This window comes from Melospiza georgiana, chromosome 4 (genome assembly GCF_028018845.1).
Source record: "Melospiza georgiana isolate bMelGeo1 chromosome 4, bMelGeo1.pri, whole genome shotgun sequence".
Lineage (NCBI taxonomy): Eukaryota > Metazoa > Chordata > Aves > Passeriformes > Passerellidae > Melospiza > Melospiza georgiana.
The window spans coordinates 34332874-34351471 of record NC_080433.1 but is presented as its reverse complement, the minus strand read 5'-3'; the positions used below and the strand labels follow the sequence as shown (position 1 = coordinate 34351471).

At 45.9% G+C, this 18598-nt stretch overlaps 1 protein-coding gene across 1 annotated transcript; it reads left to right on the top strand.

Annotated features, from left to right (window-relative positions):
• Positions 1 to 265: 265 nt before the first annotated feature.
• Positions 266 to 17570, top strand: ERP27 (endoplasmic reticulum protein 27). Its single transcript, XM_058023590.1, has 7 exons — positions 266 to 386; positions 609 to 709; positions 3256 to 3393; positions 6733 to 6846; positions 9823 to 9948; positions 16203 to 16400; positions 17061 to 17570. The coding sequence occupies exons 1-7, from the start codon at positions 266 to 268 to the stop codon at positions 17103 to 17105; spliced, it is 843 nt and encodes a 280-aa protein (XP_057879573.1). The 3' UTR covers positions 17106 to 17570.
• Positions 17571 to 18598: the final 1028 nt, after the last annotated feature.

Genomic DNA, 18598 nt, shown 5'->3' with positions numbered 1-18598 from the left:
TTCTTGACCCAGCTGGGGTGTCTGCTCCCAAAGGTGCAGGGCAACTGCCAACGCCAGTGTGAGGGCACACCATGGCGGTGTTGGTGCAGCTCTCCAAGGCTGATTCCTGCACTGCAGGGAGGGGCTCTCTCCAGCCAGGCACTTATCTCAGGAGCTGGAGGCTTTGCCCTGGGCCAGCTGCTCCCTTCCCACCACCCCAGGAAGGCTGTGGGTCCCCACAGCAGCTGACGTGTCTCTCACTGAGGAGAGGACTGAGCAGGGTGGCATGGCGAGGAGAGGGAGAGCTGGAGCCATGGGCACATCCATCTTCCCGTGCCTCTTTGCCATCCTGCTTACCAGGTGCTCCCCAGCAGGGTGTGCTGGGGGGGGTGACTCTGCATCCCACAGTAAGTGAGCTTTCTTCCTGCCTTGGGGAAAGTGGGTCTGCTTCAGGGAGTCTTCCTTATGCTGCACAAACGTGTTCTGCTTGCAAGAGAGGTGTGTGGGTTGTAAGGTTGTGATGCTTGTGTAAGAGCTGTAAGGTTGGGATGCTTGTGTGTGTGTTGGGGGGATCCTCTTTGAGCTGCTCCTTGTGTACACTCTGCCCAACCCTGACCTTTGCTCTGCAGGCACAGCCAGCACCACAGACAAACCCATCCTGTTAGACAACATCCCAGATGCCGAAGCCTTCATCAGTGGTGCAGAGGTGGCAGTCATTGGATTCTTCCAGGTGTGTTCACAGCACCTCCCCTCTGCCAGTTGTGGGCTCTATCCCACCCTGATGAGAGCATGAGGGTGGATGTGGTGTAAACACCTGCCAAAGCAGCTGTTGTCCCAAAAAGTCCCCACAGTGCTGGGGCTCTGACAGGCATGTGGAGGGATTGGGTGATGAGTGACAGAGAAAGCACAGGGAATTTGGTCTGTGCATGGAAAAGGAGATGGAGTAAGGGAAGAAGATGAAGGAGGTTGTAGGAGCCCTGGAGCAGGAGAGAGGGAAATGCTGCAGGGGAAGGAACAAAGAAATGTACATGGTAGAGAAACAGTGTTGGTGAGGGGTGAATGGGAATGTCAGTTATTTGCTGTAGTCAGCAAAGGCAGAGGAAAGCACTGCCTGTGTGACAGGGATGAGGAAGCCAAGTCTCAGGGAGAAGTGATAGTGCAAGGCCTCTGAAGTCTGAGAGAGTCTGGGCTCAGGCTGAAGCCTCTTCGTGGGGAGGATGTAGGCATGGTCTCTGTTTCACTTCTTTGTTCCCCAGAGTAGGAGTAGATACCCTTGAGACCTCTGTCTCTTCTTATCTAAATTCCACTGAATTCAAAGATGAGTGACAGCTATGAGTCCCTTGCCCTCCCAAATGGCATGAGTATTTTTCCTCAGAAAAGAAAAGGAAAGCATTTATTGAGCTACAGCACTGTAAAACAGAAGCCTTTTTAACAGGATCCTTATCACTTTTAAGTCCCTAAGTTGCACCTTTTTCCAGGTTTCCTTTGAGCTCTGTTCTGCTCTTCTGCTGTCCACACACTGCCTCATGTCAGAGAAGGCTTCAGACTTTCAAAACCAGATCCTTCTGCAAGCGCCTCCCTCCTCCTGCCCTGTGCCTGGGCTGGAGGGCAGTCTAGGGAGGGCATCGCGCTCTTGGTGCAGGGCAGTGGCATCTCCCAGCCCAGAGCGAGTGAGGGCCGATGGTGCTGCCTGTGCAGTGCGGCAGCAACAAGTCCGTGAGCGGTGAGGGCAGGAGGCTGATGCCCCAGGGCCCTGTAAGCGCTGATCACAGAGCCCCAGCCGCCTCCACGTCGGTGCCTGCGGGCGATTGGAGCTCCTCGGGGCATGCTCTTGCGGCGCTAAAGCTGCAGTGCAAAGCAGGCAGGCAATCTGCACACGCAGAAGGAAAGTGCCGAGCGCCTCCTTCCCCGAGGGCAGCAGCTGGGCCTGCGAGGCCTCCTCCCCCGAGGGCAGCAGCTGGGCCTGCAGCAGAGCTGTGCCCAGAGCCGCCTCCTGAGCTACAGCAGGGACACGGCTCCTTCTGTCCTGTGCCACTGTGGCCTCCCTCTGCAGGACTGCATTCTTCAGAGGCAGACGGAGCTGCTGCCGTGCAGCCCCAGTGCCAGGAGCACGGGGCAGCCACATGTCGGGCACTCGGTGCCTGAAGCGCGGCCGGGCTGCATTTGAACAGCAGATAAAGACGTATGTGTGCCATGAAGGCTTGGCTCTTGGCCTGAAAGCATATTCATCCAAATAAAGCCCGTGTTCTCCGCTCACCATGAATTACTTCTCTGCTGCAGCCTCTCAGTTCGCTGCAGAATGTGGCTCGGCAAGCTTCCCGTATAATGAGCACGGCCTCCCCGACTGGGAACAGCATGCCGTGATGGAAACACAGCACACTGCTCCAGAAACCCCGCGTGTCTCTGAGAAAGGGCAGTGCTCAGCCTGATTAAACCCCAGGTTTCCCAGGAATGCTCCAAAACTCAGCGAGACTATTCCCACCCTCAGCTTTAGCGTTCTCAACAGAGCAGTTGATGCATTGGCATTTCCAAAACAGGTCATGAGAGATGTTTTTCTTTGGATGAACAAAGAATTTTGTTTTCCATTCTCTCTGGGCTCACAAACAGCTGAGCTGACAGTTCAAACTAAAAAGAAAAACAAACCGATTTCCAAGCAGAGACCATGTCTTGAGAATTTATATCCAATAAATAGAAGTATCAAAAATACATCATTAAAAAGTTGGGAATGGGAACAGCAAGGAAAGCTTTAATACAGGCAAAGGATAGCTGTAGTTAATGCTCTCTGCAAGAAAGAGAACGGACCTCAAAATACTGAGAAATCGCACATTTCTATCCTTCGATGCACCTGAATTAGCTACTTTTTACAGGATGTACCTAAGATGTCCTTTTAAAAGGAACTATGATACTGATAAGGCAAGGTGCTAAAAATTTAATGTAGAATCAAGGTTAGCATTAAAATGGCGATGTTTTTATATATGTATATATTTTGGAAACTCACACTTATATATACATATATACATATATACATACATACATACATACATATATGTTTGGTTTTGTTTTGTTTTAACGAGCTACACCTATGTTCTGGCGAGTCCCCAGGGGCTCAGCACCATCCTGGCGGGTTCCTGATCCGCACGAGGCGGCGGCAGTGGCCGCTCCCGCGGGGACCGAGCGGCCGGCAGGTGTCGCGCTCGGTCCGCCCGCGGCCCGTGCCGGTGCCGGTGCCGGTGCCGGTTCTGGCTCGGTCCCTCACCGTCCCTGCTGTGCCCGCAGGACGCGCAGAGCCCCGGAGCGGAGCAGTTTCGCCGTGCGGCCGGACAGGTGGCGGAGGTGCCGTTCGGGCTCAGCAGCAGCGCGGCCGTGCTGTCGCACTACGGCGCCGCGGAGAACACCGTGGTGCTGTTCCGCACGGTGCGTGGGAGCGCGGCGGGGCCGGGGGGCATCGCGGGCCGCTCCGTCCCGGAGCACGCTGCCAGGCAAAAACCTGCATCTCCAGCATAAGGGTCTGGGTCCGGGTGCCTGGAGCGCTGGTGTGGGTGGGAGAGGGTCTTGGACGAGTGCATACAGCAGTAAAAAGCATAAAACGCATCTCTCCTTAGGGCAAGCCAAAAATAGGGTTGTCATTGGCAGTCAGGCTGTCTGCCCACCTCAAAGTACATCCCTCTTCTTGCCCCAAAGAAGGCCTTTGCTTTTCAACTGCAGAGTGCCTGTCGCTGAGAGATGGAGAGTTAATTACACCTGGTAAGATTCTCATGTTTAGGTGATGGCCTACGGATCTGGGTCAGCACCCAGAGCTCTGCAAGGAGCAATGCCTGTGTTTCTACATGACCTGCCCAGAGCTTGGCATTAACTTGGATGGGGTTTCTGTGGTTTTGGAAAGGGTCCTGAGACACATGAAAAGCGTCTAGAGTCATGTCACAATGGATCAACACAGCAGGCTTGATACCGAAACTTGGCAAGTGTCGCTTCAGGCAAAGCTGTCTCCTAGGGTACAAAACTTTTCCAATGAGACAGAAAACACATCCAGATGAGGTCTCTGCAGTTAAGAGATGCTGTGCCACCCTACACTGTGGTTTGCAGACTAATTTCCTAAATACACTTTAGACATTAGAAGTCTTGCTTTGGAGTTTCCTAGGGATGGATGCTGTGCCAGATCATATCTCATGACTTCAGCTCTAAGTGCAGGTAGCTCAGTATAGCCTCAATGTAGCTATATTTGCTGAAATTTAAGGAGATGGCATTGGGAAGAGCCATGTGCTTGCTGCAAAAGTACCAAGAAGAGCTAAGAGCAAGGATTCTACTGGTTACATCAATTTCCCCATGTTGCTCCTTCTTGCACAAGCATGGCAGTGGCAAACTGCAGAGGTAGGTGTGTCTGAAGAGGAACGGGGCCCCAGGCAGCACAAGATGTCCTAAAAGCCAGTGAAATGTTGTGACACCAGACCTCTAAGTGCTTGAGGTGGGGAGAAATGGGTACACACCACATGTTGTAGGGAAACTAAATATGGCAGCTTGGCCAAGTTCTAGATCCAGTCTGTACAAAGATTGGACAGTTTGTTCTCTTTTTCCCCCCTCATCATTTCCTGCACCATGTTTACCACTGATATTATCCAAATAATTAGAAAAGAATGATCTAAGAGTGAGCAATAGTTAGGCAGATCCTTTTATTTAACCTTTTATTTGCTAGATGTTGCAATTTTCAGCAACACCCATTTCAATTTTGGTTCTTAGTCATTGTGGTTTTCTTCCAAAAATATTGAAAAGATCCTTTGTTTTTGCACTGTGCAGATAGTGAGGATGGCTGCACTGGGAGAGAGTTGATAAAATAAATTGTTTGGATTGTTGGAATTTGTATTATATTGAATATTCTTTTTTTGGAGCCAAGTTTTTGCAACTGAACTCTTCTTTAATATGGAAAAAAACAGCCAAGAAAACAATGTACGAGTCAGGTTCAAATATGGTTGACAATTCACTTGTCTGATTGTCAGTTTTTCTTAAATTATCAGACACATTATTTTTTCTTTTATCCTGTGATGAATAATGTGTAGGAGTAAGAGGTCAGAGATAAAAAGGAATTTTAAAAGAACGGATACAGGAACTTGGAATCAAATACTCATTTGAAGGATACAAAGATGCGTCACCAGGATAGAAGTGAATCAGAGGCATAAATTAATTTTTTTATTTGCCTTTGCAGTGTATGAAACACTTACAATGCTTAGAAGTTTAAACCATAATTACAGTAGTAGGAGGGACTGTGTCAACTGGTGAGACTTCTTTGTAAATAGGGGAAAGAAACAGATTTATTCTAGTAAGAAATCCTGATAGACCTAAAAAGAACATAGTTAACAGATGCTAACCACCTAATTATATGGAGTGATAAAGACATTTTGACTAGAGCTTCAACTATTAAATGCAGGCTATTTTCCAACCTTATTTTCTTAAAAACATAAATGTTGAGTGCTGATTCAAGATGTTATTATCCCCAAATGGAAGTCAGAAATTTCCAGAAGCCCATGAAAGCCAAGAGAAGACTTTCTGTAGAGTCCAAGCTGCTTCAGACTGGTTCTCAAGGCCTGTCTGATCTCACTGCTCAGGTGTTGCACTGTCCTGATCTTATTTACTTGAGCAGAGCTGCCCTTTCATGTTGTGCAGGAGGAAAACCTGTGAGAGGAATCAGGCCACACTGTCTGAAAATCACCAGCTCGTGTTGTCAGACAGGGCGGGTGACTGGTATCAAAGACCTTGCCAATGACCACAGAACAGCAAAAATTACTTTAGATGTCTGCACACCACTGGAAAAACTAACACAACAACTTTCAGAGGTTGTCCACATGCAGAGAATAAAATCTGAGGTGTGCATGTGGACTGCTTCTCAGCCCCAAGAACGTCATTCAACATGTGTATCAATGGCTTTCAAATCCCAAACTTTGATCCTACTTCATGTCAGAGACCACTGCTCCCATGGCTTAGCTCCATCACGTCCTGTGGTGGTACTACTCAGGAACCCTGCCCTTAAACCCTAGTGTATTGCTATCATTCAGTGGTTGCCTGCTTTTTTCTGTTTATCAGGTCATGAAAATCTCAATAAAATCCCATCATTTTGAGGGGATGAAGTGTGGGGAGATGTGTGGCAGGATGAATTTTCCTCTAAAGCTGAAATATGCTGGGTTTAATATTTTTTATTTTATTTTTTTTTTTCTTTCCTGCTGTACTGGAAGAAAAATCCTCTTTTTATTGGAGAGATTTCCTGCTTGCACAATGTTTCCAGGAATTCCATACCGGGCGATGCCAATGTTTATTACTTGTAGAAGAAACAGAATGAGCAGATGAAGATGTTTAAAAGGGACATAAAGCCAGTTTTGATGTGAGGAGCTAGACTACTTAATGGCCTCTCTCCACAATGCCTAGAATAGTTTGTAGCTAATTCTCCCTGTCTCCAGTGCATTGAGAGCTGGTGGTGTAGGGATGTCTGGAGCCCTCAGAGATTTCTGTTATACCATGAGTTTGGCTTGTCCTTTGGAGGCTGGAGACGGCTGGGAGAGCCTTATCCCAAAGTGCAGGCTCGTTCCTGTAGGTTCTAGAGCTCCAGAATGGTGATGGGAAGAGTTGGGATTGTGCAGTGGGGGAGAGAGGATGGTGGTGTCCCAGGGGTGGGTGTCTCTGTGAGTGAGGGCAATCAGCGCCTCTGGAGGAGGTGCTGGGAGGAGAGGACAGCTGTGACCATAGGTGTCTTTCTTTGCCTGACTCCAGGTGGACAATGACCGTCGGGATCTGGACATGAGCAGCGGAGAGGTCGATGCCAAGAAGCTGATCCGCTTCGTTCGCATGAACGAGCTCCGCCTGGTGACAGAGTACAACCCTGTGGTAAACACCAGCTCCCTGCACCCTCACCCTGTGCTTGGCCTTCCTCTCATGGTACCCTCTGGGCCCAGGTTGCACATCCAGATGGATGTGATAGTGTGGGATAGATGGGACTGGGGAAGGCACACAGCTCTTCACTGCTGCTCCACATGTGGACTGGAAGCAGATTTGCTGGGGCATGAGTGTGGTGGGAGAGGAAGGGACCCATCGCAGTTCCTTTGGCTTTCCAGTAAATTTGGGATGTTGAGGGACAGAGAACTCCATTTCTTACTACTCTGCAGGCAGTGCTGCTTCCTCCCATGGACATTTGCAGTGTTGTGCCATGCCTGCAGAGCCTGCTCAGCCAGAATGCCCTCTCTTTGACAAGCCTTGAGCAACATGGAAGCTCAAATGACCTGCTCTCAGAAGACAGGATTTATGCATCACTCAGCACTTAGGGCATGATGTAAGCCCAAATATTTGAATACATGTTGAAGAGCAGGTTGGGAACTTCCCAAGCAAAATCTTTCCCATCCCTTCCATCATTCCTCCAGAATTCATCAGTTCAATAACAACTACCACCACAAAAACAAACAAGCAAGCAAGCAAACAAACAAACAAACCAACCAACCAACCAACCAACCAACCAACCAACCAGACACAAAATCAGGCTTAGAATGCTTCCATGTTGGCCATCTTCATTGGCTCACCCATCTGACTGGCAGTGGTAGGGTCCCAGTACCCCTCCCTGCTGCACAGGTTGACCAAGGATTTAGGTTCTCCTGAAATCCTAGCGGTTCCTTGGTCTCATTGCTGTGGAGTCAGCAGGTGTTAGAAGCCTCAGTTGCTGCAAGGCTGACTTCATCATTGCTGATGGGGTATTTTGTGGCCTTCTGGATAGCTATAACAGCGCTGACCAGGCTCAGTTTGTATCAGAGACGAATGCCCCAACCTGTTGCAGAGCTATACCTTTTCAAGATAAACTCAAGAATCATCTAAGAGAACCCGATGCATTCAGTCAGTTCAGTTGCAACCCACAAGTAGGAGAGGGTTTTGTTTTGAAATGTAACAGTTTGTACATTTTTTCCCCCAGTGAAATATGGTAGGATTTTGGTTATTTTTTGTAACAAAAAAAAAATTGTTTTTTTTTTTTAATCTTCAAAAGGGAAAATTACATTTTGAAATCACAAAATGTTTCTGGGGACTGCTATATCCTGCTCCACTGGCCTAACAGCCCTTTAAGAATACCCAAGTCACATCAGCAGGGATGATGTTCTCGTCTTTGTAATTTCCCAGACCTTCTGAAACCTTGGAGCCCCTACTAGATCCTTCTGCAATTCATGGGACAATCTCTCTTTCTTGATGCATTTCTGTTGATGCTTTGGGCTCTCACTGCATGGTGTCCTGTTTGGCACCAGGCTGTCTCCCTGACTGAGAATTCCTCAGCTGTTCAGCCGGTCCCCTCCACCCTGATGTCAGTACAGATGTTGTTGCAGTTTCTTTCCCAGATGCTTTGGAGCTCTATCAAGGTGCTGCAATTAACAGTGCCTCCTGCAGTCCCTGGCCCAAAGCCCTCCCAGCTTCCCTAAGGTAGCTTGGTTTTTCATAAATATTTATTCCTAGTGCATATGCTGTTTGCATCCAAAAATGCTGCAGGTCAGCAGATAATGGGGTCACATGGCTCACACCAAGTGCTGCCAAGAGCTTCTCTCCCCATACTGGGGCCCTTGCTGTTTCTCCCGCATACTTTAGGAATTTTTAGGCAATGTTTACCCCGTGGGTTTTTCAGGAGAGTCAGATGTGATGCAGCCCTGCTGATGAGCTCTGCTGATTGCTCTCGCACAGGGTTGTGTGGACAAGCACACCTTTGTGTGGAGCTGCTGGAGGAATTGCTGCTCCCTCCTTGTCTGCTCTCACCCCAGCCTTGTCAAGGGGCTTGCTGCTGGCTGGCTTCATCCTCACCTTCAGCCTCATCCTCTCCATGAGCTCCTCTAACGCTTCCCAGCTTAGCTTGCAACCCCTCCACTGTTCCCCACCTCAGCTGCACACCATCAGAAAAGTGAAGGGATACAAAATATATGATAAATATTAAGCAAACAGCAGAGTCCAGTGTGCCAAAGTCTAGATGCTCTGTTATTCACGGCCCTTGCCAGCATGCACTCCCTGACCCCTTCCTTGTTACTCCTGGAGCATGTGGAAACTTTGTGCTGCCACTGGCGGGAGCTGCACAGGCTGTGCCTCTGTGGTTTTGGTGGCACTAGGGAGGCAGCAGGTCTGGCCCCACTCCTGTTTAATTTGAGGGAGAGGCTGCAGGCCGGCAGGAAGCAGACAGAAGTGAGATGAGGAGTGAGCGAGTTCATGGAGATGGTGCTGTGGCTTCTTGGGCAGTGACAGCCCTGGTTCCTCACAGAGGGCCAGTGTGCAGAGCCCACCTGGCCCTTGCCCAGGGTCTTCTCTCACCGTGGGACACAGAGACAATTTTAACCCTCAGCACTCAGGATTGTCCAGGCCCTCAGGCTGCTGAAACTGTGAACTCATCCCCATCCTACATACAGTGTAACACCAAAGAAAGAAAATAAGGACAAACACCCACCTTGACACCACAAATCCTTCTCACTTTCTTGCTTGTTTTTCAGACAAGTGCTGGACCTCAGTGATTTAGGACACCCTTATATTCAGTGTTTGCTGGCCTTGCTCTTCCCATCTTTAGTCTTCCTGTATTCTGCCCTACTCCTACTCCTCTTGCCTAGTCACTATCTTAAGGCCAGTGATGGACCTTTGGGGTCTTCAGACCCTTGTCTGGAGAATACGCAAAGCCAGGGGGGTAAGAGCTTCTGCAAGGAACCTGAATTGGATCCCCCCTGCTTTAAAGAAATCTGTCCTGCTTTTGATGCTGACTTGCAGAGAAGCCACAGCTGAGCCATGTCCCACTGACACTGCATCCAATGCCAACTGAGTGTTCTCAGTCTCCTTGTCTGTGTTTCTCTCTGTGCTGGGCAGACAGCAGTAGGTGTGATGCAGAGCTCTCTGGTCCTGAACCTCCTCCTGATCACGGACAAGATGTCTCCAAAGCACCCCGAGCGAATGCGCAAGTTCCGGGCGGCGGCAGAGCTCTACAAGGGCAAGGTGAGTCCAAACAGAGAGAAACAGGGGCTGTTGGGGAGGAGAAAACCCAGTGATTTCTGCCATGAGTGGGGAGGGCATAATCTCCTCTGTGAATCACGAGAGCAAAGGTCAAGTAGCAGGAAAAGAGGATTATCTGGATAATTAAATGGATGGGTTGGTTCTGTTCACCTTTTGCCAGTTTGCCATCTCACGGGGTAAATCCCCTCTGTATCCTGCTCTCTGCTCTCCTGGTGAAACATCGGGGACTTTGTGGCTTTTAACCAGGCTCCTTTTTATGGGGAGAGGACACACAGCTGCTGCTCTTCAGTCTGGCAACAGTTGTGCTCTACTGATGTGAGAGGTGAATTTGTACCTACAGCCTGCAGGACGCCAAGGCAGCTTATATAAGTGACCAGAGAGCAAATAATGTCAGTGCTTCTTAACCCTTTCACTTCTGGAAATAGCTGCTTTAAAGGAGCTGCAAATTGATTGCTTAGATTTCCCACACTAAGGTGATGAGATAGATGAGGTGCTTCAGAGAAATTTTGCCTGAATCTCATTCCCCTGGGAGCAGAGGTCCCCAAATAGTAAATCATCCAATGTCTGCTTCTCTGCCAGCAGCTGGATTACAGTGGAATTTGTGTCCAAGGAGCAGAGGAATGAACTTGCATTTATCTATTGTGAGATGTGTGTTAAAGTGACAAAATTAACACTGTTCTCCTTGAGAAGCAGAGTCTGATACAGGTCTCCACCTCGCAGCTATTTCTTCCAACACAATGCTGTTTAGCATCAGTATCCTTTGCTGATGCAGCTGCATCTAGTTTTCATGTGACTTGCCTAGATCTGAGTAAATAGCTATAATTTTCCTAGAAATACTTCACAAAACATTGGATAAAATGTTCTACTGAAGTTCAGACAATTTATGAATTCTCAGCAAGCCAAATCTTTGAGTTTTTTTATTTGTTCAGGCACATTTCCAAACGAATCAGTCAACAAGTTTGCCAGAGTAAAGTACAAGAATTAGAGATGTGGGGATTTGACTAATTATTTCCACTTTATTGCTGTGGTACTTGAGGACACAGAGATGAAGTGACCTAGAGTGTAATAAGTTATTTTTCCCAAAGGAGTGGTACTCTGAGGAGTTAATTGTGTTTTGGACTGCCCTCCTAGAAAGGAGTGAGAGAGAGCTAAGATCTCTCTGCTTGGATTTTAGGTCTGGATAGAAAAGAGTAAGCAGAGTGAAATGCCTGCTTGGGTTTGTCCCCATTGCTCTGCCATATAGAAAGACCTGAATTAGTTTGGGTGTCAGTGGCAGCCACTGCACAATGCCATGAAGATCCCTGCTGGCTAATTTTCCTTTGTGAAGTTATGTGTTGTTGGAACCACCAAGTTAATTGAGGCTTGCTTCAAAATAAGTATTGATTAGATTTTGCCTTTCAGCAGCTTTCAGTCTGAGAATAAATGCAAGATTCTTGACTTGAATTTTGTTCAGGATTTCCAGTGAATAATTCCTGTCCTGTGGGATAGTGGTGAAAGGTTTGTTTGTGCCGAGGGGTCAGTGCTACCAGTGGTTTGAGCAAGGAATCATTGCTGTGCAGTGGAGAGATGTTCAGGCTCCTGTGAGCACGTTCCACTGCATCCAGCACTGCTCTACAGCGACTGCAGAGTGCCAGAACAGACTGGGGGTACCTGGTGTGTGCAGCATTTCTACAAGCCAGTAGAACATAAACAGAGACTCAAAAACGATCCCAAGCAGGAGAAGGGGAACTGATCCTGTCACTCATCTCTGCTGCACGCTGATGGAAGAACAGTCCTTGTCATTGCCATCATCAGGGGGAGGGAAAAGAGAAACTTGTCACATGGACAGAGAGATGAAGAGGAGCTGCTGCTGCTGATGAATGACTTGGTTGGTTTTTCTTCACCCCAAAGAGTGAAGAGAAAACATGGAATTGTGAAATAACTGAGGTTGGAAAACATCTCTAAGATGACTGAGTCCAACCTTTAATGGATCATGAGGATGTGATTCACCTGCCAGTTTCTGGATTATGGTTCTTTCACCTCTGGTTTATGATATTTTCACTTCTGCCTGAGGGACAGCTGAAATTTTCAGCTGGAGGATCCATGAGGCAGGATGGTGAGGACTTATATTTGAAAACAGTCTGAACTGCACCTGCAGTAACAGTCAGTGCCTGGAGGCAGCTTTAATTTTCTAGATATTATTGTGGAAACTGAGCCTTGTAAAATGTTGGAGACAAAAATGCAAATGATAGATGACGTTAAACCAGCAGAAGCTGACCACAATAAGAAGAAATATGGTAGTTTTGTAGCACTTTTTGAGGAACAATTGTGGGTGGATAACAGCTAACAGAGTTCAGAGCACTGCAGCTGTGGGAATAAATCCACCAGCCCTCTTGGATCTTCAATCAAATATGTGCTTATTTGAGAAAGTACTGCCAAGAGTCCAGGCAAGGAAAGGAAATGCTCTGGAAAGGAGATGTCAGGGTTTGCATTGCTGAGCCAAATTAGAATACTTATATTCAGTTTTCTTTCCACAGTGTCAGAGTATAACATGGTAATTACAGCTGGTGTAACTCATGGGCGTTTGCAGAAGTATCAACAAGGTGATGTTGGGAATAACAAAAGCAGGTTTTTTTGCAGCTGACATAATTGGTTTCCAATGTCAAAATGATTTGGGTAAGGATGTTTGTAAACGCCCTTTTAATTTAGATGTAGGTCCCTTTAGAAATGGAGTTTGAGAAACTCCTGGTGTCCTTCACGAGTTCTTCCATGAAAATGAAAAGATGACGGCCTTTCTCTTGCAGACAGTCATTTGTACAACTTTTATTCTTCTTGTCAGACACTGAGGGATCCAGAACTGAGAGACATAATATTTAGAGATGCCTTTTTTAGTCATGAAGAGAGAAGCCTGTAAATACAGACTTTTTATCTCACTTAATAGATATCTGCAGTAAAGTTGGTTTTATAGCTGTCTTTTTTTTTAAATTCATGACTGATGTTTTTGTTTTGCATTGATGCACTATGATGTAAGAAATTACTCAGACATCAGAATTTGATCTTTTTGCTTATACAAAACAATGAAATTCAGCCCTCTGAAGTTCAAAGTCAAACCCTGGATATAAGGCTTGACCATCCTTTCTGTTTGTCTTTGTTGGAGGAAAAACTAAACAACGGCCAATTGGTTTCTATCATTACAGGGCTATTTTCAATTATCTTTAATTCCCTGGGCAATAACATCATTCCATATCCACCAACTTGATGTTCTAAAAGCACTGGGCTGGGAATCAAGTTGTTAAGACATCAAGACTGCACCAGTGTAGAAAATTTATGAAAGGTGGTTTATTGCAAGTGACAATGCACAGAAAGGGGAACATTTTGTGTGAAGGGGTTTCTCATTAATGCAGGATATCCTTCAGTGCCTGAAGCAGCAGATCTCTGAGCACAGGCAGGAAGATTGCTACAAAATGAAAAATATTATGGAAATAATCTCAGAATTTAAAACACCCAACCAGCTGTTGTACAGGATGGTATGAAATGGAAAGGGAACTTTCTGTTTGGGATGGAACTAACTGATCTCTAGCAGTGACATTAGAGTTGCCATTATGAGTGGGATTTGGTTTTGGTGAATTCTGGCTTTGGTGGGTCATCTGAGTAAATGTTTTAGGCTCTTTTTAGTACTGAGAGAGAAACAAGGGCATATGCCTCCTTCCCTTCTAAAATGGGTGGAATTAAACGCCTGTCACTGTTTATTGTAGAGATTATGTAGATGACTGGCTGAGACAAGACTAGGATCTGGACGGCAGAGGTCAGGCAATGTGAATCCTGCCTCATGGTCAACGTAATTTTCTATGGTTACTGTGTTCATTTTTTATGATTGCAGCTGATTGGGAATCTCAGAACAAAATAAATTCCTCATGAGAGAATTCCAGTTCCACAAGATGGCATCTATCATGGAAATGTGACAACTGAGAAATTTTCTTGGTTTTCAGCTGCTGTGGAGATCAGGCTTCCAGTCCAGTGGCCTCTGGGCCAGCACATCCTCCCTTCTGCCCCACAGGTGTGACCCTGAGACCACACAGGTCCTGGCAGGGCTCCTGGAGCACAACCAGCAGAGGTGGGCCCTTCTCCTGAGGGAGGACCCATCCCAAGTCACAAACCTTCCAGGAATGACCCTTCTCATAGGCATTAAGGGGTCTCCTTCTGAGCTACAGTGGCCCAAGTGCAATTGCTCTCTTTCCTGTATTTTTGAATGTAGGCAGAGAAGGAAACTTTGCTGTGCTTTGGCACACTGTAGCGATATGAGCCAAATGGGAGTCATTAGAGAGATCCACGTCAGGAACTCTGAATGACTTGATGGTATCTCAGCCTCTCTAGCTGAGGGGCCAGATTGTGTGTTTCTGTTTCCTCCTGTGGGGAAGAAGGCATTCGGAGTTCTAAATCTCAACCTTTTTGCTCTTTTATTCTTACTCTATTCTTGGTATTCATGGATAAAGTATGTAGATATTTTTAGTTTTGGGTGTTTTAGCAAAGTCTGGAAGCTTGATGAAGTGAAGAATATTGACTAACTTTTATTCATGTTACTATTTTAAAATACTATTCATCTGTTTTAAAGGTGGTGGAGATTTTGTATAGGAAATAATGCAACAATAATTTTTTTAATTACTTATTATTTAATGCTTGTTTTAAAAAAAATTGTTGTCTAGTCAATCTCTTATAGAGAAACCCAAAAGCTGTTGAATGCACCATGAAAAGCAGTACCGTTTACTGTACTGACACTCTGAAAATGCTTCCCTCCAACACTGGCCTCTGTTTCCAGCTTTCTAGTTGAAAAGAGAGCCCTAAAACATTTCATACTGCTGTTCCATCTGAAAGCCTCTTAGATCATGTCCCTAGACCTGTGAACCTTAAATATGTGACCCTTTTCTAGGTTGGTGTTTTATCCTGCAAAAAGACTAATTAAGTGCTCTGGGAGAAGTATCCCACCACCTGTCTGCTCACCAGCTTTTTGCTCTTGGGGCACAGTTGACTTTTGGAAGAAAAATTACAAATGGTGAATATCACATATCCAGTGAAAGTGCTGTTCCTGTTTCTGTATTTCACTAAATACTGAAGCTAAACCTTACAGCAGCCTAAATACCCTCCTTCTCAATAAGCTGTTGCCTAGGAAAGCTTTCAGATATATTTGTTTTTGTAGAACATAAATTTAATAAGTAAAGAATTTAGTATTTATGAAGTTTATTTATAGAGAAGAAAACAAGTTTGGACCTAACTTGAGTGTTCTTCATTGAAAAGAAAGAAAAACATGAGTCACAACCTGGGAACTGGGCACATAATCTTCACATTACATTGCTTCTTTTTTTTAAGCTCTTATTTTCTTGTGTAAGTGAAGCCACAACCTCGTCCATAGGTACACTGAATATGCTAGGCCCAGTAGATTGCACAGGGTAAAAAGAAGATAAAATTACACATGCTAGCTGGGTATTTTTTTCATTGACTTGGATCTCATCTACTGAGGGATTCTATTTAATCAGGTCACTGATTAAATTGTTTAACTGCTATATTTATTTTCTCTTATGAATTTTATAATAATGACTGTAGGTCATTCTCATCATGTTGAGCTTCTCTCCTCAGGTCTGAATGCTCCACTGAGCTGGGCTATATGGACATTTCTGTCTTGCCAAAAACTTCTGTTTCCCAAATCCTTGCATCCTCACTTCTGCTCACTTCAACATGTCCTTTGGTTTTGGTACTCTCATGTTCTTATCCTTGCAGGTTCCTGATGCCCTGTACTTCATTCTCACATTCTTGCAATGGAATTTGATTCTTCCCACACCAAAACCCCTTTTTACACTGGGTCTTGCAAGGATGTGAGCATCCTATCCAAATAACATGCAAGTAATGGATTCAGCTTCTTTGACATTTGCTGTTAAGATAAAAAACATTTTGTTTCCTTATCTTTTAAGAGAACAGAAGCTAAGACTCCCTTCCTGTCATTCTGTAGATATATTTTTAAAGAAGGTGAAAGAAGACATTTTGTTTGGTAGTGTAAGTCTGGACTTGATAAAATACAGACAAATGTACTGCATGGAGCTGCTAGATAGTGGCCAAGGAGAGCATTGTCCTAACAGAGTATGGACGGTTTTCTCAAAATCTTTATAAAAATATCACTGTTAATCTTCATATGATCACTGCTTGGGGATCTGTTCTCCGTCTCAGCTTCTGTTTTTCTCACGTTTTCTTTCGTATTTCCACCACAGATCCTCTTTATTCTGTTGGACAGCAATTTGCAGAGCAATGAACGAGTACTGTCATACTTCCAGCTGAAGAAGTCCCACCTGCCAGCTCTGGCTATATTCCACACCCCAGATGATGAGCATGAAGTGGTGGCTGTGGATGACATCTCCATTGAGCGTGTACAGGACTTCTGTAATAGTTTCCTACAAAGAATGTCAAAGGTAAAGGGGGGCCTGATGATGTTGGTTACCAGGCTCTTGGAGAAGATTACTTCAGCTCCTTGAACTCCTCCCCATCCCTGTCACTTTCTCTTTCATGTACACTTCCACCTGAATATCAGAGAAATTAGATTTAGGGCAGAGCAGAGGTGGATGTCTTTGCAGACCCTCTCTCTTTATTGACCTCTGCCTTCCAGCAAGAAGAATTCACTGATCTCTGCAGCTGTATGAAGGTCTCTGTGAAGCATCTATCTTTTAGGAACAGTTAGGGAGACAAAGTGAAGGGTGCTTTTGGATGCTGAGAGGGGAGGTGGTGGATGGCAGCATATGAGTGCAGGTCAGAGAGACCAGCGGCATGGATAGGAATTAAAACTACCAGGAAGACTACAGAACAGAGTGTACAGATTGGGCCTTAGGACTCTACCAGTGGTCTCTGCTGGGAGAGGCACAATTAAATCTTCATGTTCATGCAGTGTTATAAGTTCTCTCTCTGTCAAAATTCATTCTCCTGTAGCACAGAGTCTTAGTGTTGTGTGACAAAAATGACATAGGGCAGTGGCATAGACAGCAGAGGGAGGCGTTTGAGTTATTTTGTTTTTGTTATCCCTATACTGAGAAACCAAGTAATGTCAAAACTGATTTCATCCCTCTGATGTGTTTTAGAAAGAAGACAAATCTGAGGAGAAGCCCCCCAATGAAGAACTCTGATTCTTTCTCAGCCAAGAGGATGACTGTAGCCAGAGTCTGTTTCTGGTCTATGAAGAGTTCACTCTGCCTTACAGCTCAGCAATTCCTGAGCCAACTCAGTCGTGGATTCCCATCATCATTCCATCTACATACACACTGTCTGTCCTCTCCAGGAATCTCTTCTCTCTTATCTCTTCTCATTTGTTGGCTCCAGAGCTCTTTTTTCAGTACTTCAGGACCTCTGGTATTGTCCTACAATATGTCTTTCTGTGCCACTGTTGAAACAAAGGGTGGCACAGTGAAATGACAATATCTGAAGTAAGGCTAATATTTCCAGGGATCTGTTTCCCTCATTCTTTTGGGTTTTGGTGCCATGCTGGGATCCACTGTCAGCCTTGCCTGATACTACAAAGAGGTTTGTTGCTTGATATCACATGAAATTTTCCATTTATTTTACTAAATAAAGCAATAAGTGAGTGGCCTGAATTTTTATGCAAATGTTTTTTCCCCACTCCCCTCGTCTTTCACTTAAGGACAAAGTCTCTATTTATGAGTGGATAAGCTCAGAAAACTTCCTTTCTCTGAGTTTACCCAAAGCAATGCCTACCCTATCAGGCTGGTTGCTAAAAGTAATTCCCTATGGAAATGGACCCATTGTCAATAGATATTTCCACCAGGACATGAGATATCTGAAGTTTTGGGACCAGAACAGCACTAGGTAAGCAGGTCTGAGATGGTGCAGCAAAACTGAATGAGCCTAAGATGTTGCAGTCAGTAATCTTACCCAGGACAGGCTGTTGTGGATCAGAGCAAGGCATGCTCTCACCATCTGTATGGCCAGGGAAGAGAGCTGTCTGCACCAGGTGACCTTTTGAATGAGGGTGTGTACAGGGGTAAAATATAAAAATATATGTCTGAATTCTGCTGGATCCCCTTGTGGCTTTTAAGCATTGAGAGAAGACTGTAAAAGTACAGTATAGATGTTAAGAGTTGAAGGCTGTGCCCCAGAGAGAGGGGAAGGGTCTAAGGTGTCAGAATACCTTGCTGCTTTTGCTGTGGGAATGGGCAGAGGTTGTAGCACTGGGCTGGAACGACCTGTGAATGAAGCAGCTTTGGTGTTATCTGTGTGAAGGTGGGAGCACAGGGATCAGCCCCTCTGAAACACCGGGGAGCCAGGGGCTCCCATCCTGGACCCTGTCACACTTCAGCTCTGAGGATGAGACATGGCTCACCTCCCACAGGCCCAGAACCCAGGCAGAGCAAACTCACACCTGCCTTCCAGAATCCTCATGGCAGCGACGTGTGATGGGTCTGAACTCCTGGTTCTATGCCAGCCCTAGAATGTGCAGGGCTGTATCTCCTGCCAAGAGCCCTGCTCACTTTCCCTCAGTTGGAAAAGTGCTCCTTTTTACAGCAACAGCTTGCTCCTCCCTAGGAAGGGTTTATTCCTTTATCTGCAGTCTGACAGAGAGGGAGAGGTCTTCTGGGGAGACATCTGGGAGGAGTCTTAGCAC